The 11,867-nt window shown below is 43.8% G+C and overlaps 1 protein-coding gene across 1 annotated transcript; it reads left to right on the top strand.

Annotated features, from left to right (window-relative positions):
- Positions 1 to 926: 926 nt before the first annotated feature.
- Positions 927 to 10,127, top strand: cdk13 (cyclin-dependent kinase 13). Its single transcript, XM_041961788.1, has 14 exons — positions 927 to 3,001; positions 3,566 to 4,132; positions 4,217 to 4,375; positions 4,475 to 4,614; positions 4,776 to 4,946; positions 5,026 to 5,215; positions 5,326 to 5,382; positions 5,489 to 5,590; positions 5,697 to 5,774; positions 6,393 to 6,509; positions 6,605 to 6,736; positions 6,833 to 7,029; positions 7,761 to 8,261; positions 8,618 to 10,127. Exons 1-14 carry the CDS (start codon positions 1,851 to 1,853, stop codon positions 9,316 to 9,318), a joined length of 4,263 nt encoding a protein of 1,420 aa, XP_041817722.1. The 5' UTR covers positions 927 to 1,850; the 3' UTR covers positions 9,319 to 10,127.
- Positions 10,128 to 11,867: the final 1,740 nt, after the last annotated feature.

Raw genomic sequence — 11,867 nt, 5'->3', positions numbered from 1 at the left:
TGTGTCCGTGGTCATGCCAAATCCCACCTGCAGAGCCACCTGGTTATAATTTTCAATATCACAGAAACCGTGAATTTAAAGACTTTAACTGATATTTACACTACCCAAGCATTGAGTTCTTGGATGCATCTTATCACTTTAATATTGACCTTTCTTGTGACTTCACTTCAAATTTGCCATGTTTGTAGGCATTAGATTGTTTTTGTTGCACTGTAGAGTGTGCAAGCACAGACAGCCTATTTACACAGTCAGACTGGGTCTGCGTGCTGCATATATGGTCCTAATGCGTGGTTATGCCAATGTCATGGAGGAGAACAACTAGAAGCATTGATTTACCATAGCAGAGACATGGATGTATTTCAGTTGCTGTATGTTGTTTCATAACAGTGGAACTTCAGTGTTGAAAACTTAGCATTTATTGCTGAAATTTAAACTGCTGACACGACTTTTGATTGATGAAATCAGTGTATAATTGACAACATGCACACAGCTTTAATATAAACTCATTTTATGAATAATATTCAGATTGTGTCAGATGGGTTTTTAAAAACAGGTGTAAAAGACAAACTAAAAGAGGAGGAGGGTGAGCTTACTCACCTTTATACAAATTGCATTTGTATAATAAGAGAAATACCTACAATGATTAAATTCGAGTATCACTCGGTATCTTATAAGTCTGTAGTTTAGCAGACGTTCAAATGAAATAATTCCAGAATTATTGTTCAGAAAGCCAGTTTTCACATTGTCGACTATGTGGTTCATGAAAAAGAAGGCAACTTTTTGTCTAAATGTTTATTTTGTGTTATATTTTGAAGGTAGGGGTTTCCCTTGGCGGTGACGTGACCACTGAGCTGGATTACGCATACGGGTATCATTGGTTCACACCGACGCACAAGGCCTGTAGTTTGAAAGCTGTCTGGGCCCAGGCGAGTAGCCACATTGCGAACAAAGTTACAATATTTTGAAATAAATTCAAGGGATTGTTGAGCCAATTTGGCCGGAAAGACGTTTGCTAGTTTTGGACCATGCGGCGGTAAGAGGGAGCAACAACCCGGCAGGATACGTGGGAGCAGACGTGTTTTTTAATACCATTGTTTTATTGCATCTTGACTGAGTTGCATTGAACTCCACGCAAGGAGAAAAGAAAGCTAGTTGGCTAAGGTGCTAGCGGCTGGCTAGCTAGTTAGGTAGCGGCGGCTATCCAGCCAACTCGCGTGCTATTCACTTCCTTGTTGCACATTGGACTGTGATGGAAGGCGAGAAGAAGTTTGTGAGAGGGAGACGGAGTTTTTTACTTCCACTTTAACACCGTCTGGTTGATGGATTTACATGCTTGCATGAAGTGCAACATTTCAGAAGAACTGGATTTTAAATTTAGGGGCGCTTTGGGCCTATGCTTTGACCATGAAATGGAATGTCTAGCTGGACACAGTTAGCTGTTGAAGGCTAACGTTAGCTGGCTAAAACCGACTACCATTAGCTAGCAAATCTGGGAGATGTCCGTCCTGGAGTACAATGGTTGAGTACAGACTGGCTCTATAACTAAACACCATATTGTGGATTTTATGTAACGGAATCTACAGGCACCGAGTGTCATGAACCGTCTGGGGTAACTCACTTTTTCTGGAACCTCAAGCAAACTAGCTTTGTAATGCTAATGTTAAGCTTGTGATTTAGCTAGCTAGCTGGCTGACAGTCTAATTGTGAATTTGCTGTTACGTTAGCAAACTAGCCTGTTACAAAGCTAGCCCAATGTTGTGTTCCACGACACAACAAGGAACATAGAGTAGGCTAAGTATATATTATAAAGATTATTCTCAACGTGGCTATAGCATTTATTTTGTAGATAAATGCCTAATTCAGAGGTGCTTCGCGAGGGTCGGGGACGGAGCCCCTCTGCTGCACAGAGAAATGCTAACAGACAGGACAGGCGTAGTAAACCTGGGAGCGGTGCTGCTCAGCGAGAGAGACACCGTGAGAAGAGGCGATCGTCGGTTTCTAGGAGAAAGAAACGCAGGCAGGCCAAGGAAAGAGACTTGTGGCATACCGGTACAACAGGGGATCCTGACAATGACCGAAAAAGCACTTTTGAAAAAGAGGCTGAACTTCGGACATTGGTAGAGTATGATGATGTGAGCTCACAGTCAGAGCGATTTTCTGGGAGCCCCTCTCCTAAACTTGACCCCCATGCTGACAGGCTCTCAGTAGACCGACTCAGCGACGTTGACTTTGGTGACTATAATGGACCAGCATCCCCAGACAGAAGTCACCCGAGAGACAGGGAGGGAGTTTGCACTGGCAAGGATGAACAAACAAGAGGACCATCGGAGAGGAGCAAGCAAGAGAAGGAGCTAGGCAGGAAAAAGGACCGCCAGAGCCGTGAGAGAGACTCCTCAAAGGTTAGGAGTGGAGGTAGCCTCAGTGGCTCAAAAAATCACAGAGACACTACAAGGAGCAGTGACAGAAATGGTAAAAAGACATCTACATCTCAGTCCTCACAATCTGCAGAAAAGAGGGATTCAAAAAGACACAGAAGTAAGACAAGATCTGATAAAGAGCCCCCATCTGCATACAGAGATGCTCCACAATCTTACAGAGATGACCGCGAAGACCTCAGGGCATACAGGAGAAGTCCTGGTTTCAAAGCAGAAAGTCCCTATGGGACATCATATTCATATAGCTACCAATCTCCTGGTGGTTATGCCCAGCTGATACCTAGAAGAAGTCCAACTTATGGGAGCAAAAGACTCTCTCCCAGTTCCACATATTACAGTCGAGATGTAGACGTGTATGGGGCATATGGTATGCCGAAGTCACCCAGTTCATACTCCAGCAACAAAAGGAAGCGATCCCCTGTGAGCCCAGTGAACTGGCGCAGGTCCCCAAGTTATGGTCGACACAGTCCATATGAACAAGGAGAGTTTGGTTCAAGTCCTTATGGAAACCGCAGGAGATCACGGAGTCCATACAGAAAGTCCCTGAGCCCAAGTCCAGATGTCAGGTGAGTTCTTGTAAAGCTACTAATAGGATGATGTGTGTTTCATTTGTTGGCTGTAGTGTAATTGTGGGTGTATTAATATGATGGTTTATAATAGCTAACTGCTTCATGTTTGATGGTGTAGGCTTATGTGGGAATTTTGCCTCTTGATGGCTTCTGATGAAATATTTATTACCAAATTAAATAAAAAAAAACATACAGGCATTGATTGTCTACAACATTGGTTGTGGATTTTTACAGTTTGTCCCTTTGGTTGGACAATTATTTCAAAGTTGTAACAACTGTATTTATGAATGGCTTATGTTTCCTTTCAATATATGCTGCCATTCCTTCCTAAAATCTTTTGACAAGACAGTCTGTCAAGTTAGAAAAAAAGTTCACCATGTGATGTTGTGCAATGTGTTGAATGCACTCAATAACTACTATGTTTCTGTTCATGGCACAGCATTCTTCAAATTTACATATCCTCTCATTTTTTTTATCTCATGCAAGTAAAAACAACTGTATACAAAGTTTTTAATGTTGAAACAATATCAAAAAAAGATTTCCATATTATTTTCTTTCCAGGCGATCTGCTAGGTCACGTAGCAGAAGTCCATATTCATCCTCAAGGCATTCACGTTCTCGCAGCCGTCACCGCCACTCTCGCTCACGCAGTCGCCCCTCTAGCCTCTCACCAAGCACACTCACCTTCAAAACCAGTCTTGCTGCTGAACTCAGTAAGCAGAAAAAGGCTAAAGCTGCAGAAGCAGCTGCCAAGGCCAAGAACTCCAGCAACACATCTACTCCAACCAAGGGATCCTCATCTGCTCACCAGCCCAGCCCCAAGTCCAATCACTCATCCAGAAAGGGCCGCCCCCCCTCTCCCCCACAACCAGAGAAAGGTCCTAGAACTCCCACATCAAGCCAGCCTCAGTCCCCCTCCGACAAGTCATCCAAGAGGACCACTGACCACCAGACCAGCAGGGACAGAGATGGAAAGGGGAAAGATGACTCTGTGCATCGGGATAAAAGGAAAGCACCAGCATCTGGACAGAGCAAAGACAAGGAACGAGCCACTGTTCCACTCAACTCAACTCTGGCATCTCTACCTTTGCCCCAAGCAGTTCTTGAGCACACAGATAAAGGAGAAAGGTATGGGTGTCTTTTTGTGCCAATTGAATTGAATTTTTATGCATTGTTATACTTCTACTTATGTCCTACATTTTTTACTGTTAGTGTGAAGGACAGCTCACTCTCAGGGAAGAAAAAGTCAGAGAGAAAGGCACGGCAGCTTCTTACCGACCTTCCTCTGCCCCCCGAACTTCCTGGTGGCACATCTTCCCCGCACAGCCCGCCTGAAGATAAAAAGTCACAAACGCTTCGCCGAAGACCTAAGTATGTTACTTACGTTTAGCGCTATAACATCTTTTCTTCTGCCATTATTCACTGTATATTCACTTCTCTTCCACTGAAATATTTTCTTCTAATTCCTAGAATTTGTGGCCCAAGATACGGTGAAATTAAGGAAACTGAGATAGATTGGGGGAAACGCTGCGTGGACAAGTTTGAGATCATTGGAATCACAGGAGAAGGCACCTATGGTCAGGTGTACAAGGCTAAAGACAAAGACACTGGTGAGTGTTTCAAAGATGCATGTTTATTCATAACTTGTCATCCACATAGTTCTTTACACTTGAAATCAGGGATGGTGGTCATGATAATCTCCTATTTTGAGAGTTTTGTCAGGAATGCAATTTGTGAAGTAGTCCTAACCCTCTGTTCTTCTGTTTCATAGCTGAAATGGTGGCACTGAAGAAGGTTCGACTGGACAATGAAAAGGAGGGCTTCCCAATCACAGCCATCAGAGAGATTAAGATTTTGCGACAATTGAACCACAAGAGCATCATAAACATGAAGGAGATTGTCACAGACAAGGAAGATGCTCTAGACTTCAAGAATGATAAAGGTACGTTATGTTTTCAGTCACACTGGCTTCATAATCCCGCCTTTTTTATGATGACTAAATCTTCATTCTTTCGTCTCAGGTGCTTTCTATCTTGTATTTGAATACATGGACCATGACCTGATGGGTTTGCTGGAGTCTGGTCTGGTCCATTTCAACGAGAGCCACATCAAGTCTTTCATGCGACAGTTGCTGGAGGGCCTGGATTACTGCCACAAGAAGAACTTTCTGCATAGAGACATCAAGTGCTCTAATATTCTACTCAATAACAAGTGAGTCCTCACTATTATACACTCAGAGAGGATGAAAAGTTTTTATGTTTTATTACAAAGTCACACCCGTTTTCCCGACTATATTTAATTTGTTGTTTACTCCTAATCAGAGGTCAAATAAAGCTTGCAGACTTTGGTCTAGCTCGGCTGTATAACTCCGAAGAGAGGTGAGCCTCCTGTGTACACCACACTGGTTACATTGACAATTATACTCACTCCTGTGTGTGATAATACTAACCAACATGCCCTCTTGTCTTTTGTTCTCACCTTTAGTCGTCCATACACCAATAAAGTGATTACATTATGGTACCGTCCCCCAGAGTTACTTCTGGGAGAAGAGAGGTACACGCCAGCTATTGACGTGTGGAGCTGCGGGTAAGAGCACGACTGAGATTTACTTAAGTTTACTTGATTATCTGCCCAGTTAATATATTTTTTTGTCCGTGTAATGATGAATTTCATCTTGCTTTGCCTGTCACAGATGCATTCTTGGGGAACTGTTCACAAAGAAACCAATTTTTCAAGCTAATCAGGAGCTTGCCCAGTTAGAGCTTATCAGGTAAGTTTGGGCTAAATCAGGCAAAAATGTTGAAAATGTAGGTTTAGTTCTGAACTCGTGACGGGCTCCCACACAGTGGTGCGCCCATGTGAGCCAGAAACATATACCAAGAATGGGTTTCCGCTATCTAAAACAGGAAGAGAAAGCGTTGCTAATTTTAGCCACTGATCGTCTCAATCAACCAGAGTGCTGCGCAGCTACAAGATGTGTTTTGATTAACAGATCTCACTTCTTTTGTCATGACTGCCTTTGTTAGAGGTGGTGATTAATCCTGTGGAGGCAGCCTGCCTCTGCTGTGGGAAACCCTAAATGCTTGTACAGATCCTTCTTTGCTGTGAGCTATGCTGGGCGTAAGATGAAAAAAACACAACTGTATCATTTCATTTTCTTATTTACTTTCTTCGCGTTATTTAATCTCTTACAGTATTGGTGGGAGTGAGAGAGAGGAGAGAAACTAAGCACTAGTGAAGGCGGATATGATGACCTTTAAAGTAACGAGTCGGGCCAGTTTTGTGGGTGTTGTCAGAAGTTATTGTGGGCAATGTAGGACATCACCATTGATTGATTTGTCCACACATTGCTGCATTTTGCTGAAACGAATGAATTTCTGTCTTCTAGCCGAATATGCGGCAGCCCATGCCCTGCTGTCTGGCCAGATGTAATAAAACTTCCCTTCTTCAACACCATGAAACCAAAGAAACAGTACAGGAGACGGCTCAGAGAGGAGTTCGCTTTGTAAGTCAATGTATATGATTTCTAATTGAATATTTAAGGATTGGGCACTCTAGCAGTGCATTATACTGAAATCTTGTGTTCCTCTTGTTGTTCAGCATCCCGCCGTCTGCCCTGGACCTGTTTGACCACATGCTAAACTTGGACCCCAGCAAACGCTGCACAGCTGAACAAGCGTTAGGCAGCGAGTTCCTCAAGGACGTGGACCCGGACAAGATGCCCCCACCAGAGTATGTTCTGCGTCATGTTGCACCAACATGCTTCTCACCAGGATTACAACATTCTTAATGTTTTCTCACCATGTTTAACCCTCGCCATCTCTGCAGTCTTCCTCTGTGGCAGGACTGTCACGAGCTGTGGAGTAAGAAACGACGGCGACAGAAGCAGATACCAGAGGAACTGGCAGCCCCAAAGGCGCCACGTAAAGAGCTGGGCCTTGACGACAGTCGCAGCAACACTCCACAGGGCTTCCCTGCTCCCGGAGGTATCAAAGCTCAGAATGCAGCAGCGTCTGTACTGCTGGGTGAGTTTGACTACTATTTGTATTTGTGCTGTGTTATTATTAGATCATCAGTCACAAGATGATGGTAGCAAACTTTGAATTGCAATTACCTGTAACTGGGTAACTCTGTATATGTTGCTGCTGGAAACAAGATAAGATAAAAACTTAATTCATCCCCAGCCGGGGAAATTTGGGCATTACAGCAGCATGTGTAGCAGCGCGAAGAAAAATAGCAGCAGAGATAGAGAACATTTGAAAAAAACAAAACAAAATACAAAATAAAAAGTAGACTATATATATGTACATATTATACAAGCCGCCCATATTATACAAGAATGTAAAATGATGCAAATTCAGTTGGACTTACCAACAATCAATTTAGCAATACTTGTTAGTTTAGAGTTCATAAAAGCTTGGTTACTTCTTTGATCCAGAATGTGACTCTTTCATTCACTTACTCAGTTAATCCATCTTTCCCATGTCTTCTGAAGGTTATGAGAAGACATGTGTACATAGACAGCACACTTAACTCTGTTTGTCCTGGTTCTCATGATGAATCAGCAGGTTCAGGTGGACCTGCAGTCTAACTTGTCCAACTTGTTTTCATTTTGACATTCATTTTATGTGTGTGATTGTTTTTGTCATTTGAATTGGCATTAAAATATCTTTTAAACCTTGTTCCGAAGAAGAATGAACCTCCATGCTCAGGTTGATTATCTGTTTTTTGTTTTTTTGTTTTTTTGTTTTTATAGACCCAAAGGGTCCAAACTCTCAGTTAACCCAGGAGCAGCTGGCGGTCCTCCTGAACTTCCTCGGTCAGCCCACGAGTGCCGTCAACACGGCCCAGTTTGTCCAGTCCATGAGCACAAAGGTCAATCAGGAAACACTGCAGCAGCTCTCCAAAGCCCTAGCTCCCACTGAGCCAGCTGAGCCTCCTCCTCAACCTACATCCACCAAGCCTCCCCAGCCCGCTGCTCCTGCAGGAGTGCCCCGTACACCCCCAATGCCCAAGCCTCCCTCACCGCCCATGTCTGCACCGCCGGGTATTCCAGAAGGAGAAGCAGCAGCTGCCACACAGACAGCCATGACGATGCTGCTGGCTCAGCTCCTCCAGGCTCAGCAGGGTCAGAGGCAGGAACCGAGTGATGGTGGAGAGGGGGCAGAGGGTACCATCCCTGCAGCAGCTCCACCTGGGGGGCAGATTCCACCTCCAGAGGTCAAGCAGCCTCCGGAGCCCAGCCCAGTCTCGCCAGGTAACCTTTGTTAGTTAATCTTTCAGGGAGACAGCTGAACATACAGTGGAATACTTCTTCCTGTGAGCGAAGAAATGTTTTTTCCTTTATTTTATTTTAAAACGTTTCAAGCCATTACATCATAAAGGAAACAGATTAGATATGAACAAAACCAGCGACGTACATGAGGATCATGGTCACAATTAAAATTTGTGTGAAATAAGAATTCAGACTTTTTCTATAAACCATTTATTACAACTTAAATAAGAGCAAAGGTCTAAATAGTTGAGAAACAAAGAAAATAATTAAAATGAATAAATAAAGCAATAAGAAATATATTCAGCACCTGATATAATGTTGTAATTTCTCTCTTTCAGTGTCTGAAGTTGGTGGAGTGTCCATCCTGCCCCCAGATCAGAGACCACCTGAGCCTCCAGAGCCTCCTCCACATGCTGACCTGGACTACCGCCAGCCTCCACCTGAGCCCAAGACTGGCCACGCTCCCCCGATTGCATCTGCAGGTGGGAGTGATGGAGGGAGACCCCCAGAGCCAGACTACCCACCTCTCCCCACCGCAGAGGGGCCTGGATACGGCGGAGACTACAGCCACCCTCCTCCTCCGCCCTTCACTCCTGCAGGGTTTGGGGACGGCTACATGGGTCACATGTTAGGTGGAGGCCTGCCACCTCACGCTCTGAGAGAAGTGTTTAGTGGACCAGGCCAGGCTGCTGGCTCCTCGTCTTCTGCAGGCGTTCTGGCCCCGGCCCACCCAGACCCCTTCCCTCCAGGCGCTGGGGCCACTGGACCCAGCAGCATGGTGTTCACTGGGGACAAGGACCACCGTTTTAAGTACAATCACAGCCCCTTACCTGTGGAGGGACAGCCGAACCCTAGTGCTATCCACCTGTACAACCACGCCATGGCTAGAAAAGACGGTGTACCTCCTCCCCCACCCATCCCAGCACCAGGACAACCCTGGGGCTCCCCTTCCCAAGTCGGGGCTCCACCACTACCCCTCGGCTTTGTCCCGCATGTGAACTCGACAGCAACAATCAGAGGACGAGGCCTGCCTTTCTGAAAGACTGGAAATGCAAAATTATGTGACAATGGACAAAAAAAGGCTCACAGACTCAGTTTTGAGCCTGAAGCCTCTCAGGCCAGACCAGACGGATCTGGAGATGCACACTCAGTTTGTAATAACTTAAATCTGTGTAAGGCATTGTATTCCTCCTCAATCTGGAATGTGGAGTATGTTGCAGAAGGACAGCTGAATAACACCAGAGGAGCTTTTCTTGCTCATACCATTTTCATATTTTTTTGTAATCTATTCTGCTGTCTTTTAAATTAAACTTTTACCTTTTTTGAGTGTACATTTATCAGGCTGGGTAAATTTTAAACCTCTACCTTAGCCTTTCTGTAATTGCTCCAGGGCAAAGTAGTATTAATGTTTTGCACTACTGACTGAAGTAGGCGGAAACTATTTTAGCTATGAAAGGAAATGGATGATGTGCTTTGTCTGCACAATTAGGAATATGACCAGTAATGTAGTGTCCTCTTTTTTATGGCCATGATTATGTTGAAACAATGATGGCTCAGTTGAATGGGTTGATGGCTTAGGTATCAGCACAGGGAGCTATTTGAGGAAAAGGACTGTTAGTTCCAGAGAGACTGGTAGCACTTGGACGACTGCAGCAAATCTGATGGGACTTTCACTTTAAATTCCACATGCCTTTTTGCCAATAGGTGTTGTAAAACCATGAGCAAAACAAAAACACACATAACCCAAGTTCAGAAAGAAAACAATGTCTTTTTTTTTTTTGTACTAAAATGATTTTGTCCCCCTCCCTTCTCCTTTGGCAAATGTTTATTAAAGAAATGCCAACAACTTATCATTGTCTGCTTAATTACTACAAGGATTGTTGTCACAGTTCCATTTATTTTACCAGTGGTGGATGTGGCGACTTCATGGACCACGCCACTGGATGGCAGTGTCATGTCAAGCATTACCACACTCACTGGCCTGCAGTGTGCGCCCGCTCCAACACATGAATACGGTTTCTGTGATGCAGATTGACATTCAGTGCTGCGACTGGAGGCAAAAGTGCACACTTGAAAGTCCCACTCAAAACCAATAGACCTTAGCAGCCATGATTTACCGCCGCCAGATCTCAACACTTTGCCATCTTATGAATGTGTATACGTTCAAACTCCTTGAGAAAGTCAGTATAATGCAAATAGACACTTTGGCTGTGTTTGTAGCATGAAACCCTTATCTACTTTAAAAAAAGATGCTGCCATGTCTGAATGGAAAGCCTCAACAGTGCTGACCTGGCAAAGGAGAAAGCAGCACACGTCACGTTTCAGGCAACTAAAGACAACCTCGAACACCGATACAGAGCAGCGCGACAGTCAGGAAGAAAGCGAGTGTTCCAGCAGCTGACAGCTCCCAGTGGGCTCCATCTTCAAGCACTTGAACTGATGCTTTGAACTTAATGGAAAACCGTTTTTCAGAGATCACAGATCAGTCCCCCTCAATGCTCCCTCACAATGCCAACTTTGATGTGAATGTCTGTGGATGTCAGTAGACCTTTTAGCCATTTTCACCATTATCAAATAAGATGTGGCTCTCAAATAAAATCAGATTTAAAAAAAAGGAACAACAAAAAACTGCTTCCTTGCACACGTCAAGTTCACATGAATTGATTTTTCCAACACTGAGAGAAAATTAGAGATACACCTGAAGATACTTCCTTTTTATCTCTAAGAACACTTTGTAATGTACAACAACACATACCTAGATAAAAAATATCTGGTCATTACAGATTATTATCAAAAAGTAATTCAGTTGAACCACTTTTTAAAAGCTCCACATCCTCAAGACACTTAATTTCACTACATTCAGGAGGATCCAAGAGCAAGGACTTGTACTATAAATATTCAAACACAGGGAATTTCAATTGAAATAAAACTTTAAGGCTGCTTAACTGACCTTAAATGCTATAACACACCACATAGGGCAGTGGATTTATAACAAACCTGACACACAAACCATACCGGAGGCATCGTCCGGCTGAACAAAGAGATGCACATCTGTCGTTTGTTTTACCCATCATATCCACATCTGAATTTGCCCCACGTCACATTGCTGGTGATGAAAAAGTGATTATCTCAGAGGGGTTCCGTTCTGCAAAGCTAATTCAGAGTGTGGATGGCAGCTAGTCTGTGATTAATACGCCGTGGATGATGGATTGCTGAAAATTTACGGTAGCTTCAGAGAGACTGGCGGCATCATTTTTTCTTCTTTTTTTTATGCCAGTCATTGAAATAAGTACAATTTAAAGAGAAGAGGAGGAGACAGGAAAGGTAGCCACAGCACTCTTCACATTTTTGGTAAATCTATATTTAAATAGGGCTTTAATCAAGCTTTTAAAAAGACAAAATCCTACTTTTCAATAACTTCACACTGAGGAAAAAAAAAACAGATGTGACTCTAGGCCTCCCATCTCAGTACATCTAATTCAGTAGGATGTTTTACCTGTCTGCTCACCTCATCTGGCCTTTGAGGTCATGTTTGACTTAGAGGTTTAGTGTGTAAGACTTAGGCAGCATTGGCAGAATATGGCAGAA

Source organism: Chelmon rostratus, chromosome 20, assembly GCF_017976325.1.
Source record: "Chelmon rostratus isolate fCheRos1 chromosome 20, fCheRos1.pri, whole genome shotgun sequence".
NCBI lineage: Eukaryota > Metazoa > Chordata > Actinopteri > Chaetodontiformes > Chaetodontidae > Chelmon > Chelmon rostratus.
The sequence above is the reverse complement of the archived record's forward strand: the minus strand, read 5'-3'. Positions and strand labels throughout refer to the sequence as shown.